The sequence below is a fragment of the Palaemon carinicauda genome, chromosome 39 (genome assembly GCF_036898095.1).
Source record: "Palaemon carinicauda isolate YSFRI2023 chromosome 39, ASM3689809v2, whole genome shotgun sequence".
NCBI lineage: Eukaryota > Metazoa > Arthropoda > Malacostraca > Decapoda > Palaemonidae > Palaemon > Palaemon carinicauda.
In genome coordinates this window covers 37,709,645-37,733,010 of record NC_090763.1, presented here as the reverse complement: position 1 = coordinate 37,733,010, position 23,366 = coordinate 37,709,645, and the positions used below count along the sequence as shown (strand labels likewise).

General features: G+C 45.5%; 1 protein-coding gene across 1 annotated transcript in view; it reads right to left on the bottom strand.

Annotated features, from left to right (window-relative positions):
* Positions 1-23,366, bottom strand: part of LOC137631124 (tRNA (uracil-5-)-methyltransferase homolog B-like) — a 173,596-nt gene that overhangs the window by 75,534 nt on the left and 74,696 nt on the right. Inside the window, exons 4-5 of the mRNA XM_068362782.1 lie at positions 5,494-5,640; positions 5,037-5,207 (exon numbers count right to left, since the gene is read on the bottom strand). Of these exons, the coding sequence (XP_068218883.1) occupies positions 5,037-5,207; positions 5,494-5,640 (318 nt within the window). The remainder of the gene's footprint in view (positions 1-5,036; positions 5,208-5,493; positions 5,641-23,366) is intronic.

Sequence of the window (23,366 nt, the reverse complement as noted above, 5' to 3'; positions counted from 1 at the left end):
TCTTCATCCCCAGGATTTTTCTCCGTGTACAGTCACACTCTCAAGCCCCTTTTTAGCTAGAACTGCCACCCGCTCGTCTGGCCCCTTGGTTATCAGGGAACAAGGAGGTACTATTTCCATTCACGGTATCAGGCAACAAATCCTCTACTTCATTAAACATACTAATCCGGAATCATTTCCCCAGGCTCATGATATACGGACAGTAGATGCCTCCAACAATGACTTCCAGAACAGGGACTTTGATGATTTAAAAAAAATATACGGGTTGGAAATCCCCTATGGTTGTCAAACGCCAATATCTAAAGATCTTACAGGCCCTTAAATACCCGACGATGGCAGAGGGGAGCCTTATCTCTCCCCATTAATCTACTCTTCTTCCTTTCTTCCATCTCTTCTCTTCTCCCTCCTACCCGCCACTCACACCACGTCGCCGCTCTCCTTGGTAGTTCGTTAGCCCTATGATATTTGCCATGTTTAATTCCTATGGTTTAACTGTTATTGTAGTTACCGTTCCTTTTATGTTTAGATATACTTAGACATGTAAGGTTTGATGCCTTTTGCGATTCGACACTCAGTTGGTTCCTTGTCGTCATTATTATTTAACCTTACGTTCCCTATGTCATTTGGCTGGTTGGTAATTGGACGATTACTTTATTATATCATAGTATTGTCGTACATGGTGATTGTATTCTCCTCATTATGTTATTAATTTATTGGGCTTGGAAGGCATTCTCTGGTACTTTTTCGCCGGCCGTCACAGGTCGACCCAGAAAAGGGATTTTGACGAAGGAAAAATCTATTTCTGGGGAGAGACCTGTGACGCCCGGCGAAACCCTTCCCGATTATTTTTGTACGGACCCACCCTTTCCTTGCCAAGCCATATGTTCTTGCAGAAGGATGACCTGGTGAGCGCGAGTGGTAGGTGTCGGTAGGGTAACCCAACTGTATTCTCTAGGGCCTGTCACGGCCCTCCCCCTTTGATGAAGGGATTATCTAAATGGAAGACAGCCTGTGAATAGTGTTTTACAAACGCCCTTGTTAGATATACGACACCAACAAGGTGCTCGCGCGAGGGTGGTAACCTCTGCATTCCATGCTTTTAATTTTCTCTGGTATATTTGGAAGATTTATATCAGAAAAAGTACAAAGAAGGACTTTTTCGCCGGGCGTCACAGGTCTCTCCCCAGAAATAGATTTTTCCTTCGTCAAAATCCCTTTATCCTTCCTCCCCGTACAGAGACTAGGGACGAGAGTAACACGAGAACAACGTTACCCGCTTGAACGGAACGTTTTCTCTCCTCTCTCTCCCTCCGTCTCTTATCTCTCTCTCTTTCTCTCTCGATTTCGCACCTAAGAGAAGAGCCCAATTATATATCGTCAAAAAAAAACATGTTATTTGACTAAAGGAAAAAACTGAAAGGTTTTTCAAATAAAAAGTTCCTTTAAATTAGAATTTAAAACATTTAAGCTAAGAAAGAATGAACAAAACGTCAGAATCGATTTACTCTTACTGCAAAGTGAAACCGTGAAACACTCTCTCTCTATCGTAACGATAGAGCGCATGTTGAACGTCCTGAACGTCAACAACTGCGTAGCATAAAAAACTAAACGTTAGTTCATCTTTGAAAACAGTACGAAGATTATCAAAGAAATTCTTTCATAAAATATTACATTTAAAAAGTTTTAAATCCTTTAAAAGCTAAAGACGATATAAAGGGCTCAATGTTGATTAACTTCGGTTTCCAAGTTAGGACCGCCTACTCTCAGGAAAGGTCTATATAAACAAAGCATTAAAATTTATTTTATATGTTTATAAAAAATGGAAAGTTAATCGAAGAGGCCTAATAAAGGCGGAGAGATATATATAGAGGAAAATCTATAACGTGATAAGATAATTACTAAAAGCCTAAACACACTTCCGTCTAAGGGAAGGGTCGGCCATTTAAAAGTGAAAGAAAGACCATACTCTCTTTGTCACCATAATTAAATCTATCCAAAACGAGTTCAAGTTTTGAGATGAAGATAAAACACCTGCATAGCGAAAGCTCAAAACTAGAATAGTGTACTTCACCAAATAGTTGTGAAAACAAATCCAGTTAGCAACAGCGAATTAGTAGGTCTTGCCGGTAGCCCGACAGAGAGAAAATTGAGTTCTTTGTTTACATTGAGTACTGAGTACCTGCACGACAGATGGCGCTGTTGAAGTACACCCCCTACCTGCATAGCGATCGCTGGCGGATTTTTAACGTAGAGGTTTCTGTCGAGCAACAGAGTTGCAGCTTATATAATCACCGGCTAAGTTAAATATTGAAAAATTGGCATATTGAGAGAGTCTTACAAGATTTTTTATGATCAATCTACCCTAGATAAGTTTTAATTCTATCATGTTTTGCATATTGTTCTCCCGTCTAGTCTTCAGCTGTGTTGGGCCAAAATTGCAGTCTATAAATTTCCTTATCCCTGATCTGGATATCAATCTCTGATACTGTCATTTATTTATTTCCTTTTGTTTATGCATAAGATTTTGGGGTCAGATCTTCCCAAATCCTGTATGCAGTTTAATCTAGCAGACTTAACTTCAAAATTATAAGGCTTAATAATAAACAATATTTTAAGAGTTTTATTCCAACTGTGACCAGATTGTGGAATGATCTTCCTAATCTGCTACTTGAATCAGTGGAACTTCAGAAGCTTGTAAATCTGCTAAATAGTTTATACACAACTGATTTGTTACTTAATTTTAATATATTTTCTTTTATTTCTCATGCTGTATATAGTTCATCCATTATTTCTCTATTTTCTTTCCACTTTGGGGTGCTTTCCCTGTTGGATCCCTTGGGCTTCTAGCATTCAACTTTTCCAACTAAGGTTATAGCTTGGAAAATAATACATACATACATATACCAAGGCACTTCCCCCTTTTTTGGGGGGTAGCCGACATCAACAAAGAAACAAAAACAAAAAGGGGACCTCTACTCTCTACGTTCCTCCCAGCCTAACAAGGGACTCAACCGAGTTCAGCTGGTACTGCTAGGGTGTCACAGCCCACCCTCCCACATTATCCACCACAGATGAAGCTTCATAATGCTGACTCCCCTACTGTTGCTACCTCCGCGGTCATCTAAGGCATCGGAGGCAGCAGCAGGGCCTACCGGAACTGCGTCACAATCGCTCGCCATTCATTCCTATTTCTAGCACGCTCTCTTGCCTCGCTCACATCTATCCTCCTATCACCCAGAGCTTCCTTTACTCCATCCATCCACCCAAACCTTGGCCTTCCTCTCGTACTTCTCCCATCAACTCTTGCATTCATCACCTTCTTTAGCAGACAGCCATTTTCCATTCTCTCAACATGGCCAAACCACCTCAACACATTCATATCCACTCTAGCTGCTAACTCATTTCTTACACCCGTTCTCACCCTCACCACTTCGTTCCTAACCCTATCTACTCGAGATACACCAGCCATACTCCTTAGACACTTCATCTCAAACACATTCAATTTCTGTCTCTCCATCACTTTCATTCCCCACAACTCCGATCCATACATCACAGTTGGTACAATCACTTTCTCATATAGAACTCTCTTTACATTCATGCCCAACCCTCTATTTTTTACTACTCCCTTAATTGCCCCCAACACTTTGCAACCTTCATTCACTCTCTGACGTACATCTGCTTCCACTCCACCATTTGCTGCAACAACAAACCCCAAATACTTAAAACTGATCCACCTCCTCAAGTAACTCTCCATTCAACATGACATTCAACCTTGCACCACCTTTCCTTCTCGTACATCTCATAACCTTACTCTTACCCACATTAACTCTCAACTTCCTTCTCTCACACACACTTCCAAATTCTGTCACTAATCAGCCAAGCTTCTCTTCTGTGTCTGCAACCAGTACAGTATCATCCGCAAACAAAAACTGATTTACCTCCCATTCATGGTCATTCTCGTCTACCAGTTTTAATCCTCGTCTAAGCACTCGAGCATTCACCTCTCTCACCACTCCATCAACATACAAGTTAAACAACCACGGCGACATCACACATCCCTGTCTCAGCCCCACTCTCACCGGAAACCAATCACTCACTTCATTTCCTATCCTTACACATGCTTTACTACCTTTGTAGAAACTTTTCACTGCTTGCAACAACCTTCCACCAACTCCATATAACCTCATCACATTTCACATTGCTTCCCTATCAACTCTATCATACGCTTTCTCCAGATCCATAAACGCAACATACACCTCCTTACCTATTGCTAAATATCTCTCGCATATCTGCCTAACTGTAAAAATCTGATTCATACAACCCCTACCTCTTCTAAAACCACCCTGTATTTCTAAGATTGCATTCTCTGTTTTATCCTTGATCCTATTAATCATTACTCTACCATACACTTTTCCAACTACACTCAACAAACTAATACCTCTTGAATTACAACACTCATGCACATCTCCCTTACCCTTATATAGTGGTACAATACATGCACAAACCCAATCTACTGGTACCATTGACAACACAAAACACATATTGGCAAATAATAATAACAATAATAATGTCAATATGGAAATCAGATATTAATTTGTAACTGTGACAATTTAGGTATACTACACTTGAAGAATCAATATATTCATGCTTAAAGTACAAACACAGTTAAGTATTAAAATTAATTAGTATCATGTAAATGTAAAGGACTATCTAAATATTTCAAGTTTATAATCAATTCCTGTACATTTAAAATGAAATGTTTAGGCACCATTAACAAACAAGAATAGATCATGAGAAACTAAACTCATTAAGCAATAACTAAATAATTTTCTACTTTACATTAATATTGATTCTCCAAGTGCTGTAATCAAAATAACCTAAGAAATATTCTTGTAATGTAAGATCATAATCAATGACAAATTTGTGACCTTGAATATTACCATGCAGACAACACAATATGAATATCTGATCTGTACCCAAGTGACTTTAAACAAAATTCCACATCTAATATTGTATGTACAGTATTGCAGTCTTACCTGACTTATGTGTTTGTGGGATTCCTTCATATTGATTAAATAGGTCGCCGGCACACAGGTCATCAGGGGATCTATGGGCCTTCCGACATAAAAACCAACAGTCTTTGGATTCCCATCGATCCCCATGTGGATACCAAACTCATCCTTGTTGCGGTATCCAATAACATCAGGCTTCGTAGAAAGAAAAAATGAGTACTTTCCGTAGGAAAAGTTCATGACTTACATGTTATTATGGATCAGAGGTTTATTTAACTTAAGGCATTTGAATTTCACATTAACATGTGCCAGCTTTAGGGAGGATTAAGTATATCAATGTTCCTATTTCATGAGATGTTTGTTTTTTCTAGTGTACTGTACTTTACAACAGGTTTGGTACCAAAGGGACACCAAGAGATGAAATGAGCACGTAAGATTCATTAACATAAAACAGCAATTACAAAAAAAATTAAATGCTTACAGACGGTCGTATAAGTTCCACTGGGCAAGGAAGACCTTTCTTTAATCTTGTAATTGGGGCATTAACATTTTTTAACTGCTCACCAAGGCTTTTCAGAACCTCATGGACTTTAACTTGCTTTATTTTCAGTTGCTGACTGTACGGGACCTATAAGAAAAGAAAGAAAAATATTGAAACAATAAAGAAAACTAATTTTTCAACAAAAATAATTTCTAAAGAAACATTATTTCCATACTAATCTGGAATTCATGTGCTATTCTTTCAATGAAAAAGCTCAACTGTAATCATCTTTTTTTCTAAAATTATATAATTTTTTGTATAAATATATGAGCAAACCCTTTGAATTAGTAAACCCTTATCAGATAGAATAATATTAAGTAAGATTTATAGTTTCATTGGACTAGCACAAATATTCAACGAGTGAAAAATTACAAATAATTTCTAATGAAATAATCCCAAAATAGTTTGAGTTGAAATATCACATATATAAATTTCAAGTTCATAAGGATAAATTCTTATATCCACTCATTTCTCTACATTAAAAGATCACAAATTCTTTAAGTAATTTTCATTTTTCCTAACTATACAAACCTAAGTCCTTTAATTAGGAAGGTGGTGCAGGCTATCCAACAGGAAATATATCAAAACATAAATTCTCCATTAGAATGGTTTACTATGTGATACTGTATAGTATAATACATGAACAAGAAAGACTGCCTTCAACTACTTTGAGTATCTTATATAAGATGACTTCTATGAGGCTGTTAGATGTAATACACCATCATCATTCATTACAATATAAAATAAAAAATTATAAAAATAATTATCAACAGCAATTACTAATAGTCTCGGAATACTGTAGTGTACATTAATATGACAAATTTGGAGATAATTTGCATTTTTCTTAACTATACAAACCTTAGCTATTTAATATGGGCATTACTTTCGGCGTAGCTGAAATGACGAGCCATTAGAAATTTAACGAGGTTTTACTACCCCACCGCTAGTTAGCGGGGGGTAGGGAGGGTGGCCTGGTACAACCCCCCCCCCTTACACACCTGTGTGCTGAGCTCACTTTGCTTAGAGATAGGACTTCACGGGGGACAAGGCTGGCGGGCAAGTTTGATTAAATAGCTAAGGTTTGTATAGTTAGGAAAAATACAAATTATCTCTGAATTTGTCATTTGTTCCGTAACTGAAATACAAACCACGCTATTTAATATGGGTGACTCAACCCTTAGGAAGGGTGGAAAAGTCCCAGCCATACTGGCTTTTGGCTTTGCCCGGGGACTTAGCATCTGAGTGTGTCAGTACTCAACGATAAGGAATCCCTGCACCTCACTAGAACCTTGCTGGGCAAGGGCTGCGGCCTACGTAAGCTGTGTGTGAAGGTATGAAGTGTGACCAGTCCTAGGTAGTTGACCTGAAGTCCTTTAGATGGCAACTTTAGGCTAGGACTCTCCTAATACCACCTCGTCAGGGTATGGGGACGTGACAGTATTAACTTAATACTAGGAGCACAAGGAAACATGGTTTACCTGCAGTGGTTCGAGGTCAGCTGTGTAGAGAACCCAGGATGCTGCTTTCCCCAAGAGAGGGGAGGATGAAGAAAAGAATAAGGGCCAGACAAACCTTTTCATTCATGCAGACTAAGACTGGGTAACAATGCCCTCAACCTTCAGCTACTTGTCCATTAAGGAGCCTGAGGTTTTAAGCCAGCTGTTGTGCATCCATCACAGCGTCGATAGAGAACGTATCGAGCCTCCTGTGTGTCACGTCTTGCAGGTAGTGGGTTGTGAAGATCGTCTGACGCTTTCACATTCCCGCTTGTAGAACCTGCGTCACTGAAAAAGTTCTTCTTGAAGGCTAGGGACATAGCTACGCCCCTGACATCATGCGCTCTAAGGCGATATGACGGAGGAGGGTCAGGATTCAGGGACAGATGGATCACCCTACGAATCCATGTCGAGATAGTATTCTTGGTGACCCTCCTCTTTGTTTTCCCAGTGCTCACAAACAAAGCTTGCACTTGGGGACGAACTGCGGCCGTTCTTTGAGATATAACCTCAGACTCCTTACTGGGACACAGTAGGGGATGGTCTGGGTCATCTGTTACAGAACGAAGACTCGAAATCCGGAAAGAGTTGAATCGAGGATCCGGTACTCCCGGATTCTGTGTCTTAGCCACAAACTCAAAGACGAATCTGAACGTTACCTCCCCCCATCCACTTGCATGGGCGATGTCATACGAGAGACCATGAAGTTCACTGACTCGCTTGGCCGAGGCCAAAGCTAGAAGGAACACCGCATTCCAAGTTAGGTGGCGATCTGAAGCCTGGCGTAATGGTTCGTAGGGAGGTCTCTTAAGAGGCCTGAGAACTCGAACTACGCTCCCTGGAGGAGGTCTCACTTCTGACTGAGGGTAGGTAAGTTCATATCTTCGTATGAGTAGGGAAAGTTCCAGCAAGGAAGAAATGTCCACTCCTTTGAGCCTGAAGGCTAGACTTGAGGCTGAGCGACAGCCTTTCATTGCCAAGACTGAAAGGCGCATTCTTCCCGCAAATATACGAAGAACTCCGCTATTGCTAGAATAGTGGTATCGAGTGGAGAGATACCCCTTCCACGACTCCAACCACAGAAAACTCGCCACTTTGCCTGGTAGACCCCTGCGGATGACCTAGGCAGGTGTCCAGACATCCCGTTCGCAACTTGTTGCGACAATCCTCTCTCAGTGAGGAGATGCTGGATAGTCTCCAGGCGTGAAGTCGAAGCGAAGCTACGGCTTTGTGAAAGATGTTGGCGTGTGGTTGTTTGAGTCGCTTGTATCGCAGAGGGAGTTCTCCCGGAAGTTCCGTTAAGAGTTGCGGACGGTCCGGAAACCATTCCGCGTGATGCCATAGCGTAGCTATAAAGGGTCATCGAGAGATTGACCGATATTCTGGTCTTGTTAAGCACCCTCCTCATCAGACAGAATGGGGGAAAAGCGTACACGTCGGTGCTGTCCCACCGTTGTTGGAAGGCATCTTGCCAAAGTGCCTTGGGATCCGGGACTGGAAGGCAATACAGCGGGAGCTTGAAGTTCAGCGCTGTAGCGAAGATCCACAGTCGGGTAACCCAACAAAGTCCTTACTTTGTTGGCTACTGGATGGTCCAAGGACCACTCAGTACTCATTATCTGAGACGCTCTGCTCAGACTGTCGGCAAGCACATTCCCTTGGTCTGGAATGAAGCGAGCCGATAGAGGAATCGAGTGGACTTCGGTCTATCTCAGTATCTCTACTGAGAGATGGGATAGCTGTTTTGAAAAGGTACCTCCTTGCTTGTTGATGTAAGCCACTACTGTGGTGTTGTAGCTCCTCACACCACAGAGTGATCCGCCAGGTCCTTGTTGGAACTGTTGAAGGGCCAGGAAGACGGCCTTCATCTCTAGCAGATTTATATGGAGGCACTTTTCTGATTCTGACCACAGGCCTGAGGTCCTGTGGCACAGAACGTGCCCCCCCCCCCCCCCCCCCTTCCTTTGAGGTGTCCGAAAACAGCATCCAATCCGGGGGAAGGAACAAGAAGATCCATTCTTCTTCGTAGGTTCTCGCCTGTCAACTACCACTGGCGGTTCGTCCGTTCTGCAGGATCCATAGGGATCATGATGTCCGGGGAATCGCAGCCTTGATTCCACTAGGACCTGAGTTGCCCCTGGAGAGACTTCATCCTGAGGCGACTATTGAGAACTAGACAAGCCAAGGGTGAAAGGTGACCCAGGAGACGTAACCACGATTGGGTTGGAAGCTCTTCTCGTCTGAGGAAAGGGCTTGCGACTCTTCTCAGCCTTGCTATCCTGTCGTCTGATGGAAAGGTCTTATGGAGATTAGTGTCTCTAATCATGCCTAGGTGAACCAGTCTTTGATTGGGCAGCAGAGCAGACTTCTCGAGACTTACCATGATCCTTAGATCCTGGCCAAGTCCTAGAAGTTTGTCTCGGTGTCAAAGAGGGAATGACTCTTTGATTCTGCTAGGATCAGGCAGTCATCCAGATAATGGAGGAGACGGAGGCCAATCCTGAGTGCCCACAATGATATTAGGGTGAACACTCTGGTGAAACCCCATGGTGCTGTGGAGAGACCGAAACACGGCACCTTGAACTGGTACCCCTTGTTGTCTATGCTGAATCCTAAGTACTTCCTTGAAGACGGATGGACTGGGATCTGGAAGTACGCGTCCTTCACGTCCAGTATACACAAGAAGTCTTGCGGTTTACTGCAAGAGTGACTGTGTCTGCGGTCTCCATGCTGACAGGAGTTTGCTTTAATCTGATCCCATGGCAAGGGTGCTAAATGACACCGGATTCGTCCTCAGGGGAGGTAGAGATGTTGTGAACAGGACGCGATATCCCTGACTGATTACGGAAATCGTCCAGGAAACGGCCCTGAGTTGCTGCAACCTTGTAGGTATCCCGCCACTGGCGGACATGCAGGGAAACTGCCAATCCTAGCGTTTGCGGTCTCGGCTGCTCCTTCTAGGATTCTTCCCTCCCCTGGGGGACCTCTTCCCTTTCTTGTCCTCGACCGGAAAGGGCTTAGACCCCACTGTCTTAGTTGCCGTTGTTTTAGTGGGACGTGGCTGCTGAGATGCTGGAGGTTTATAGGGCTTGAATGTCAAAGCCCTATATAGGAGGGAGTCTTGGTAACTTCCTACACCTCTCAGCCGCCTGCTTCACGTCCTTAGGCTCAAAACAGGTTCGTTCCCATAACGAAAGAATGTCTGAGCCTGTAGATTTTGGTGCTAGTGGACTCCCGGTATTGTCTTGGAGTCCTTTGACTCCCTCCCGGGAGGGATGCAGGACTCCAACAACGACGGAGGCAGGCTCTTCTCCACCCTTATTCGAGAAGACTTTTACTGCGCGAGGTGGGGTTTCCCTCAATGGTGTGATTGGGGAACGTCTCACCTCCCGTGACTCTCCTGAGGGCGGGAAAACTTCGTCCGAAGGTGAGGGAGAAAAGTCTGAGGGGGGAGATTGCCTGCCTCGAAGACTTACGAGGAGACTGCTACCTCGTCCAAAACTCCTCTTTTCCTCTTCGGGGGAGTAGCTGCAGCCAAGGATTTGTGGCTCAGCTCAAAGAGAACAGCTTGAAAGCCTGTGCTACCGCTCTGATTAGAGTCCTAAACCAGGCTGCCGGCTGACGGCTGCGCTGTCAGACACTCCCTCTGGAGGGGAAGTCGCCTGTAAAAAGATAAGGACAGCATGTCCCTGGGTTTCTGTAACCTTCCCCCCTACCGGCAAGCACGCTGTTGTGCTTGGGGGGGGAGGGGGGAGAAATGTGGCGATGGCGCCCTTACCGCGCATTGTCCGGCAGCCTCGCGCGGGGGAGGGTATTGGCGATTGCGCTGGGGAGCGCGCTGGCGCTCACGCGATGGGGAATACCCGGGGGTCGCGCGAGAGACTGTCGAAGTGCTGATGCGCGCGCGCGTGAATACCCAGGGCTCGCGCGCGAGAGACTGTTGACACGGGCGCGCGGGCGCGCAGGCGAGACTACATAGAGTGCGCAGGAATCAGATTGATGTGCAGGATCAGAATGAAGAGCCCGTGCGGACCAGAATGTTGGCACGCACGCGCGCGTACAAGTTTGTTGGCGCGTGTAACACTATCGGTGCGCGCGAGCGCGCAAGACTTATTGGCACGCTTGCGGGAGACCATTGGTACCCGAGCGCGAAAAAGATCGTCGGCGCTTGTACGCGTGAGAAGATTGTCGGCGCTTGCGCGCGTAAGAAGATCGTCGGCGCTTGCGCGTGCAAGAAGATCGTCGGCGCTTGCGCGCGCAAGAAGATCGTCGGCACTTGCGTGCGTGAGAAGATCGTCAGCGCTTGCGCGCAAAAGAAGATCGTCGACGCTTGCGCGCAAAAGAAGATCGTCGGCGCTTGCGCGAAAGAAGATCGTCGGCGCTTCCGCGCGTACGAATATCGTTGGCGATTGCGGCCGTAAGAAGATCGTCGGCGAGAGCGCGCGCGCTTCACGCGCTAGGTTGAATGGTCAGCTGACAGGACCATCAGGAACTGGGATGTGTCCTTAAAAAAAGGGCGAGCATCCCCCGATGAGGACCGTAGGCAGGTCTGCTTAGAGTCCAGAGCCGGAGTCCTTCATTGCAGTGCACGGTTGAGCTGGTATATCAGTAGGTCAGCTGGCAGGACGATCAACACTGGAAGCGGGGTCTCTATGAGAGACCTCTCCCGCGAACGGGAGAGGTGCCCTTCGTAGAAGAGACTTGGAGACACTCGCAGGCTGAAGCACTGGTGAGCGCCTGTGCGCTATCTCAGGAGACTCCAATGATGTGTGCTGATGCGCAGGGGAATGTTGGCGCGCAGGGGAATGTTGGTGCGCAGGGGAGACCTGGCGCTAAATGGAAGTATGTGCAGTATTTGCCCATACGCCCTTTTTTCCCCGAAGGGATCGATGCCTGTTAACAACAGGATGCGATGGTGCCCACAGCGCGTCAGCAGTCAGGGACGGAGACGGCAGGTCAGCAGGTCTAGGAGATTCCGGATCAGCAAGCTGATCTAATCAGGAACAATCCTCCGAAGAGGAGTCTCTATGAGTGGCATCTCTCGCGAACGAGAGAGGTGAACACTTCGTAGAAGAGACTTGAAAACCCTGGTGATGGTGCCCCTTAGGGCTGTTGGATCAGCAAGCTGACCTATAAGGAGCAATCCTCCGAAGAGGAGTCTCTATGAGTGGCTTCTCTCGCGAACGAGAGAGGTGAACACTACGTAGAAGAGACTTGCCAAGACTGTGCTCCACCCCTGAAGGAAGAGAAACTCAGCAAGGGGGGAGAAAGTCTGGCCGAAGAGCAGCAGAGTAGTCGACGGCGAATGAATTATTAAGGTATGAGAAGTTCTCCCTCTGCAGGGAGAGGATCTCACACCTGGGGAGGGAACCTCCCTCGGAAGGGAAGTTACCCAAACCCTGGAGGCGAACCTCCTTTAGTGTTCTAAGATGATCTGAAGTGCTGGCATGTTGTCACGGGAGAACTTCTAAGAGAAGAGATAACGCCCATGACGACATCCTTTGAGGGACGGCAGCGACAGCAGACTCCCCAGGCACAAACAGGACAGCTCTGCTTTGTTGGCACTCTTTAGTCAAACGAAGAAAAACTGCATAGTTAACTGGGAAATTAAAATTAAAAAAATTATTTTAACAGAAATTCCCCAGGGAGGAACTCCGAAGAGTAACCCCGAGGGAATAGCAAAAAATAAGAATTAAGAATTAAATATGCGCCCTCCTCCCCCACTGACATTCACGGGAGAAGGGGGAGGGCGGAGAAACTGTAATAAAAACAGAATTATAACAGAATTATAATTATCTAAATCATCTAAGAATGTTCACTACTTGTGAGAACCGCTGACCCCCAAAGGGAAGTGTTCCCCACGAAGAAAGCTGAAAAGTTAAATATGCAATTAGATTTCATTAAAAATAATTGAGACAAATAGACGGAATAGCAACCCAACCCGCAACGGGAAAGGAGCTTTCGTAATAGTACGTAGTACAGTAGTAGTAAGGGGTGTGAGATAGTTTGTATACTTAACTGTCTAACTATTGTTATTCTCCGAAGTAATATTCATATAACTGTTAAGCTAATTATTGCTGTAATAGTTCTTAACTGCTATTGCTGTTAACTATCATAATCATTGTTTACTTCCTGTATATACTATTCTCGGTATTCAGTACTGAACTGTGTCTTGCACCGTGAGTTTTGAATAATAAATACTGAAAGGAACCGCTGTGTTTATCAAACCGTGACTGGTGGCAGCATGTCAGAATCCACGCCTACCTAACATAACCCTGTTGCAAAGGAGATTATGCTGAGTGTGTCTTTTGGGGATGATGATGTCTCCAATGTCTTGGCAGTCCTTTTCATCGCATTTCTCGTTAGTCAAGCAAGCAAACTTACTACGAGGAGTACCATCTTGGCGCGACGCAGGATATAGGGCCCTCATGCTGAGATTACAATTTAGGGGACCAACAGCCAACTATGTTGAGCAACAGTCGTTACAGGACCCTGAGTGGGGTAAGGACGATGTTGCAATTATGGACAGACTTGCGCAGCGGATTCTCACGGCGGATGCAATTGAAGTAAGGATTCTGAGGTTTGAGGAATCTATACAGTTGCAGGGGGAGAGTCTGAGTGATTATATGACTCGTCTGCAACTGTTGGCAGGTCAAGCATTTGCTAAAGAACCAACTGATATTGTACGGAAGCGTGTTGTATGGCGATTTCTCTCGGGGTTGCACGATGCAGATGTTCGATCCCAATTGATTAGAGAGAAGTGGATGGAGTCAGAGGAGACTGCCAAGTCGTATGATGAGGTGGTAAAAATTGCATTGGCAGCGTTGTCTACTAAACGAGCAACTAAAGCTACAGGACCTAGGAATCCCAGTGTCCATGTGAATCAAATTGAGGGTACGTCCAATGTCTGTTTGATGGAGGACACACCGGAAAATATGGAGGTTGCAACTGTATGAGGAAATGCTAATGCTGGATCATGGGGCAGCAAGAAGAGGGAATCCTATACTTCTCGTAAATTTAAGTGTTATTATTGTAAAATGACACATGCGGGTGGATGGAAAGCGTGTGCATGAAGGAAAGATGAAAATCCTGCTTGGTACCCTCCCCAGGTTCAAGGAAGAAATTTTCAGTGAGGACTGCTCCACACGGGAGCTTGGAGCAGTCTGTAAAATTTAATTCTACTTCCGCTTTCCAACGCACTGTGGCTTTGGTACAGCCAAGGGTGAAGGGTCAAATGAGATATCGGCATGTGCTCTCCAGCCAAACAGCAACTCGGATATTGAAAAATATTACAAATTACGTTACTGTGGAGATGATGAAAACTAAGTATAATGCTTTGGTGGACACCGGAAGTGATTATTCCTTAGTTTCTGAGGATATCTTGAGTGATGCTCAGAAATCTCTTGTCAGCTCGAGTAATATTACAGCTTGCGGAGCGAGCAGTGAAGAACTTCAAATTGAGGGAGAAATTCTGATGGATATAAAGTTAGGCAAAACCATAGTGAGACAACATAGGTTCGTTGTGGTATCTAAACTTGTTACTAGAGTGATACTTGGGATGGACTTGTGGATAAAACTTGGCACAGTCACTCTAGATTTGACAAAAGGGAGGTTGCGAGTGGATTCAATAAAATTATCATTGCCCTTGAATACTGGGGAAAGGACACAATCACATAAATCATGCTCTGATGGAGTGGTGAAGCTCATTATTAGAGCTGAGAATGCAGTTGTGATACCTCCTAGGACAGAATTATTTATATGCTGCTCAGCTGATGGGATGATTCCAGATGAGCAGTATCTGTTGTGTCCCCGACGCCCTGAGGGTTCTCCGGTTGCCCCCCCTCATTGCTGCATCCAAGGTTCAATCAAGAAGAAAATGTATGTGAGAGTTGCAAATGTATCGGATAAAAGCGAAACTGTGCAGAGTGGAGAGGAGATCGGGGAACTAGAGCCCAGTGTGGTAGGATACGATGGCAACCATAGCCTTTCAAGTTCAATTGAGGGAAAAAGAGGAAATTTCATCCTTGGAGAGTCTCTTACTTTTGAGCAGAAAGAGGAAATGGACAAGGTACTTCATGAGTTCAAGAATGTTTTCTATAATGGAGGCCCACTGCCGCTGGTACAGATAGGGGTGGAACACACCATCAGAGTTAACCCAGACTCAGCACCAATAGCAAATAGACCGCGGCGGTTGTCACCTGCTTTGGAGGCAGAAGTCAAGAAGGAGCTAAGCAAACTTCAGGATATGGGCGTAATAAAGAAATCATGTAGCCCTTGGGCAGCTCCTATTGTTTGCGCTCGTCGAGCTGATGGAAGCCTTCGGTTGGCTATTGATTATAGGGGAGTAAATAGCGTGTCCCAGCCAGCAACATTGCATCCAATTCCTGTCGTCGAGGATCTTCTTGATAGACTTGGTCAGGCAAAATACTTTTCAGTGCTTGATGCAAAGTCTGGATACCATCAGATGCCTCTTGGGAGGGAGGATTGTGAGGTCTCAGCCTTTGTAGTCCCATGGGGGCAGTTCGAATGGCATGGTAGAACTCCTTTTGGTCTGAAAGGGGCAGGTTATACATTTCAACGGATGATGGCTACAATACTCAGTGATTGCAACTATACGGATGCATTGTGTTATCTCGACGACATACTGGTCTGGGGTTCAACATGGAAAGAACACATAGCAAGGCTCAGAAATGTGTTGAGCAGGATTCGTGAGGCTGGGCTTGCGCTGGCCCCAAATAAGTGTAAATTTGGGGTTCGTGAAGTGGAGTATCTGGGTTCTGTGGTTGGTGATGGCATGCTTCGCATTAGTGAGCAAAGAGTTCATCAACTGAGGGATCTTCCTAGGCCTTTGACTGTCAGGCAGTTGCGTCAGGCCATTGGGGCATTTTCTTATGTGCAAAAATGGATTCTAGGGATGTCACAGACTGCTAAGCCCCTGTATGAGGCTTTGGAAAAAAACCCACACCAGAAATTGCATTGGTCGGTCGAGATGGTTGAGGCTTTTGAGAGGCTTAAAAACCAGGTAGCAAATGCTGTGGCACTCCATCTCCCTGACTATAGTAAACAATTTGTTTTGATTACTGATGCAAGTGATGTTGGAGCAGGAGCAATGTTAGCCAACAAGTCAGCATCCAAGGAACTGTTACCAATTGCCTTTTACCACCATACATTCTCCAAATCCGAGCAGAGGTATTCAACGACAGAAAAGGAATTACTGGCGGTTATCCTGGTGATAAAGAGATTTCGGATGTACCTCTCCTCTGCACCGTTTGATCTGATAACGGACCATCAGGCATTAAGATGGCTAAACACCCTGGATATTAGAGAAGAGAGAGGGCGTCGAGGGAGATGGATTGAAACAATTCAGCAGTTTGACATAAATCCAATTCATAAAAGTGGTCGCAGTGCTGTGATGTCCATGGCTGATTATCTGTCGAGAGTTGGTGCTGATGGAAATCTGGTATCGCATATTGCAAGTATAGCAGTAGGATCTTCTCAGCAGTGGGCCACAGTATTTGTAGATCCCAATGAAATGTTAGAAAAACAGCATTGCGATGAAGGGATCAGGGAAGTAGTGAACTTTATGAAAAATACGAGTTCACCGGGGTGTGTGTCAGAGGAGAATGAGCTTGCCAAATATGATAACCGTTTGGGTATTACTAAAAATGGAATTCTGTGTTATATAAATTATAAAGGAAGACGCTCACAAGAACATCCCTATGGCGTGAAAGAAGAGTGGTTACCTGTAATACCTAAAGATATGAGACTCTATGCACTTCAAAAGGGATTTTGACGTAGGAAAAATCTATTTCTGGGCGAGGGACCTGTGCCGCCCAGTGAATAAGCTCCTATTAGCACTTATTCTTGGGTAATTTACTGCTAAATATACCAGAGAAAAAATGTAAAGGAGTGCTAGGTTAACTAGCTCGCTCACCTATTGGTGTCGGTATAGAATTGGGCGTATAATCCAGAGGTCCCGCACTATTTAGATTCATCCACGACAAAGACCCCAATAGAGGAGAGCCGTTCAACCTCACTCGGCACCACCAACTCTGCATCCGCTCAGAACCCAACTCCTTAGCACCCAAAGTTTGGGGACTCCAAGGGAGAGGAGCTGGGAGGGTTCACTGGGCGGCACAGGTCCCTCGCCCAGAAATAGATTTTTCCTACGTCAAAATCCCTTTTCTGGGCTTGAACCTGTGCCGGCCAGTGAATATATACAAGAGAAATGTCACCAAACTTGCAAAATAAAGGAAAAAACATAAACATAAGGGAAATACAAGTTGCTTTAATCAGAGATGAGTGCCAAAAACAGCTATAAGGGTATCTTAAAAAGAACATAAATCCACTTGGTAGAACAATTGACAAAAAAGGTAAGGTATAATAATGCCGTGAGTGATGATATATACAGATACTCAGGAGTCAAAAATTTACAAATATAGTAATAGTAATCAGGTGCGAAACCAACGAATACAAATAGGGTATAAATGAGGCAGGTAAGGGGGAGAGATAAAATGACAAGGAATTAATATGTGAGTTACCTGGGGGTAACTACGCTCCCTGCAGCTACTGTAGGAAATTTAAGGGCTTCCAAATGTTTAAGGTAGTGTTTCTTGAACACTGACGGTGATTTCCACCCTGTATACCTGGAAAGGTCCGTAAAATTCATGTGGTGAAAAAAGTTCACCGAAGTAGCAACTGCTCTGATATCATGTGCAAGAGGAAAAGAGTCAGGGCTAGCTTGTTTAATAAAATACAAAATCTGTTGCCTGATCCCTTTAATGGTAATGGTACCGCCTTGTTCTCTAACGAATAGAGGCCCCGAGGAGTTAGAGGAAGTCCGGGATAAATAAGACCTAAGAGTAGTAACAGGGCACAGAGACGGATCTTGCGTGAGGGGAACAATTTTCCAGGAGGACCATCTGTTCTGAGGGTCTTCGTTCTTAGCTAAAAAGAATTTGTTAGGTGAAAGAAGGATCTCTCCCGAAGGAAGGAACTCAATATGACCCGGGTCTCTTGATAAAGCTGCCAGTTCAGAAATTCTTGCCCCGGAAGCCAAACTCACCAGGAAAAGTATTTTCCTGAGAAGGGGAATGTAATCACAAGAACTGTTAATGGTATCAGAAGCCAATTTGAGTACATCATTCAGGAACCAGGTAACCGGGGTAGGACGAGTAACCGGTTTCAGTCTGGCACAGGCTTTCGGAATTGAAGCTAACAAAGAGTCGGTTAAGTCTATGTTAAAACCCACTAGAAAGATCTTTTTCAAGGCAGATTTAATAGTGGTGATGGTATTGGCTGCCAGACCTGATTCTAATAAAGTTCTAAAGAAAGTGACTGTAAGGTTCAAGTTCATACAGTGTACGTCTGAGTCTATCAAAAATTTAGCCAACTTTTTAACCGCAGAATCATATTGGCGGATGGTGGAATCCCGTTTATCTGATTCTAAGAACAGGGTGTTTTGAGGATCGATATTGGCACCATGCATGGCCGCAAACTTCATGAAGTCCATAAAGTTAGGGCGCTCTGAATGTTTGAGAAAGCGTACACAACGCGTGTTTGTACTATCTGAGACAGAACCGGATTGGGTATCGGGTGAGGATGTAGTCTCAACTCTCGCAGGAGAGGGTACCAATTGCTCTTGGGCCAGTTGGGTGCGACCAAGGCTACTCGTCCCTTGAAGGATCTCAGCTTGTCTAGGACTTTCAGTAAAAGATTCACCGGGGGAAAGAGATAAATCCTTTCCCAGATGTCCCAATTCTGTGACATGGCGTCTGTGGCGTAGGCCTGAGGGTCTAGATTGGGAGCCACATATACTCTCAATTTGTGGTTGGACTCCGTGGCGAAGAGGTCCACTTGGAGACCCGGAACCCGAGAGAGAATCCACCGGAATGACTTTAGATCGAGTGACCATTCCGATTCTAGAGGGGAGGTCCGGGACAAGGCGTCTGCCACTACGTTCCGGACTCCCGCCAGGTGGACAGCTGAAAGATGCCAACGGTTCAAGGCTGCTAGGGAGAATATGGCTACTAGAACATGGTTCAGAGGCCCTGATTTTGATCCGCCTCTGTTGAGGCAGCGGACCACCACTTCGCTGTCGAGAACCAGACGAAGGTGTTGTCTCTTGGGTGGAGCGAGACGTTTCAGGGTTAGAAGAACTGCCATGGCCTCCAGCACATTGATGTGAAATTGGCGGAATAAGGGAGACCAAAGACCTTGAACTTTCCTGAGCTGAGAATAGCCTCCCCAACCTGATAGGGATGCGTCCGTGTGAATGATTAACTTCGGAGGCGGAAATCGAAGGGGAACTGACTTTGACAGATTGTTGGCCCTTGTCCAAGGTAGAAGTCTTTCCCGGAGAATGGGAGGAAGGCGGACTTTCCTGTCCCGGAGCTTCCGGTTCGCCCTCGAACGCCAGACACGATTGATATCTTTCAATTTTGCCTTCAGAAGTAGATCCGTCACTGAAGCAAATTGAAGGGACCCTAGGATCCTCTCTTGGAGTCGTCTGGAACTTACTTTGTCTTTGAGAAAGCGTTTGGTGTTCATTGCAATCTCTAACCTCTTGGGTTTGGGAAGACACAGAGTGTGAGATATAAGATCCCATTGCAGGCCGAGCCATTGGAACTTTGATTTCGGAAGAAGACGGGACTTCTTGAAGTTGATCTGGAAGCCTAGAGATTGAAGGTATTGGATGACTCTGTGAGTGGCTTTTAGGCAATTTTGGGAGGTGTCTGACCAAATGAGCCAGTCGTCCAGATAGGCTACTACTTGAATCCCTTGATTTCTGAGTTCCTGAACAGCAACTTCTACTAACTTTGTGAAGATCCTTGGGGCGATGTTGAGCCCGAAAGGCATCACCTTGAAGGAGTAATTTTTGTCCCCTAGGCGGAAGCCTAGATACGGACGGAAGTGTCTCGCTATCGGGACGTGATAATAGGCGTCTGTAAGATCGATAGAGGTGGTGACGGCCCCACGGGGAAGTAAGGTCCGCACCTGCGAGACGGTAAGCATTCGAAACTTGTCGCATTGAATGGACAAGTTGAGAAGGGATAGGTCTAGAATCACTCTTCTCTTGTCCGAATCCTTCATCGGGACACTGAACAGCCGACCCTGAAACTTCAGGTGTTTCGTTTCTTGTATGGCGTTCTTTTGTAACAGGTCCTGGACAAATTCGACTAGGTCCGGAGTGGAATATTGATGAAATCTGTTCGGAGGAGGAGGTCCTTGAATCCAACTCCACCCCAGTCCCTTGGAGATGATACTGAAAGCCCAGGGACTGAACCTCCATTTGTTGCGGAAGGCATAAAGCCTCCCCCCTACCCGCTGCACCTCAGTATTAGCTTGAGGAGTTGCCTCCACGTCCGCCTCGGAAGTTCTTTCCCTTGCGAAAGAATCTACCTCTACCTCTGTTCTGGTTTGAACCATGGTGGTAGCCTCTACCTCTGTTATAACTCTGGGAAGAGCCTTGAGCCTCATAAGACTGGTTAAAGGCTGGAGAGGTGGTGGAGGCACCGGGAAGCTGGCTCTTAGGGAGCAGAACGGTGACATAGTCGTCCGATGAAGGAGCCTGAGAGGTGGAAGGCTGTGCAGGAGCAGCAGGAGATGGAGGAAGAGGCTGACGGAAAACGGACGAACTACTCTGCTGTTGCCGGAACTGGGTGGAGGTATACGGGCGGAGCTTCTTCCTACCCCGGGCTTGGTAATTTGCGGGATCATATTTCCGCTTAGGAGTCAAACCCCAACGGGCTTTAAGGCTCTGATTAACTCTAGTAGCCTCTGCCAAGACTTCCTCCACAAGATCCTCAGGGAAAAGATTTGAACCCCAGCAAGAGGACCGGATAAGTTTATTCGGCTCGTGCCTAATAGTCGCCTCAGCCAGGACGTGTTTGCGGCACCTACGTTTAGCAATAGCAAAGTCATATAAATCGAAATATAATGACTGCAAAGTAGCCTTATTGAGAGACTTAAAGATACTCTCAGTATCATAAGTTAAGGCTATCGACTCCGTAGACGTGGCCAAGTTCAAAGTTCGACCAACACGTAGACGGGAATCATACTCCTGTTTAATAAGGGATTCCGGGAGACGGGGAAGCCGTTCACTAAACATAACTGAAGCACAGTCCGCTGTTAGCTTGCCAGAAGTAAAGGTGGTATGGACATTGTCCCAACACTTATTACCTGAAGGAAGAAGGAGGGAGATCGGATCCACCTCTCGGATGGGAGGCAAGGGCTTCTCCTCCAGAGCATATTGGAAAGCAAGCTCTGCAACCTTATTGACGCATGGAGTCACGGTGTTCTTGTCCATTAAGAACATTGTGAAGGAACTTTTATGAGGCGTCAACATGGTATTGGTGCAACCAATATCATTCAGAAACCTAGCCCAAACAGATTGGGCTTGTTCTTTTGGGAAAATGACAGTCTCTTTGGGGACCTTATCCAGCCGAACCAGAGCTTCCTCGGTAAGCCTGGCATAACCATGAAATGGAAATGCGAGACCAGGAGGAAAGAATTCAAAATCCTCTAGAGGACGAGTACCAAGACCTTCCAATGTTAACATCCCGTCTGAGAATGGGGAATGAAGAGCCATGCGCCAAGGGTTATTCTTGGTAAACGGCGGAAGCTTAGAGGCATCCGGGATGAGAGAGCTTTGAACTCGCTCCGGAGCACCCTGCTCTAATGCCCCAAGTCTCTGACCAATGTTAGAGAACATCGTGTCCATCTTGGCCTGCATTTCCGACACAATCCTAGATTGCATCTCCGACACAATGCGAAGCATGGCTGATTCGGAAAGGCCCGGGCTAGGAGCAGAAGTGGCGGATTGTACTCCCGGGTCGTGAGACTTAGAGGAGGAGCCGGAAGCCTTAGATGACGGGTTTGTATTTGACTTGGAACTATGGGAAGCCTTGTGGGGCTTACGAGCTTTTGGCAAAGTTCTAGATATAGACTTATCTTTGGGGGGAACCGGGTGCGATCGATGAGACGAATCACGGTCCCCAGAAAAACCATGGAAAGAAGAGAGATCAGATGAAGAAGAAAGAGCGGGGCTGAGGATAGGAATCTCAGCGCCGGTAACACCTGCCTCACTTACCACCCTACCTGCATCCGGATCATCCAACAACATAGGTTCAACATCCAAGTTCATGGAAGCAACATTGTCTTCCAGATCTCCGGGGGCATCCAACGGATCTTGTTCCTGGTCGATGAATCCCGCTATAGTGGCATCAATGTCGGCAATGATGGGTGCCGCAACATGCCTAGCCACAGCGGCTGAAGACTTGGCATTAGGGTAGATCATGGCACAGTAGTCTTCAGATAGGACGTAAGGCTGTTTAGATTTCACGTTTCGGGCAAATCCCCCAACCCACACTTTCAGTGTGGCCCGAGCCGCAGTCTTCTGCTCCGGGGATGCCTGAAATAATAGTGGGAATTACAGAAAGGAATATTCCCGGCGGTCTTTCAAGACCATAGAAATCTTACTAAATAGTGTATGTATACCAAAAAAGGTAAAATAATTAGAAAGACAACATAGCCAACGGGACTCACCGAATCAGATCCGAGGGTGGTGATGAGGTCAAAACAGACCATACAGTTATCAGGGTGCCAGACCACGATGTCCTCCAGCTGAACTCCGCAGAGGGCGTGAGACCTACATACAGTATGGCCACAAGGCTGGTGAAGAACAGCCGCACAGGCCGTCGTCTGACAATGCACCATCTATAAAAAGAATAGTATATGAGAAACTGTAATTCTCTTAAGTAGGGGCGGGTCCGGAGGACCCGGGACTAAACATAAGTCTAACTTAAGACTAGAGCTTAACTGTAATACTCTTAAGTAGGGGCGGGTCCGGAGGACCCGGGCCTAAACATAAGTCTAACTTAAGACTAGAGTATAGCTATCCATTCCGGTCGAGCCGGGATCATAAAGAAGGATGCAACAAAGAATTAAGACACATGGTGTCTGATTTCCCGGAGCGAGGTTAAGCCCCGGGCCGGGAAATAAAAGTACATCCATAAACCAATACATATAGGAACTCCGGGATAGTGATCTGTCATATATAATCATATATAATCATAGGAACTGTTATAAATTAAGAGGGGGGCGGAACTGTAGATAAGAACCGCCAACAGAACCCGGAGGGTTTCGTATAACATAATAAAAGTGTGATAGGTGAATATAAAATAGGGTGCACCGGGATCCTACTCTGTTGACCGGTGGCCAACCCGTCTAGACAGAGACGAAACCGCCGGGACACCCGGAGGACAAAGTCCATAAACACTGAACTACCCCCTCTAAAAGGAGGGAAGGCAACGGTCC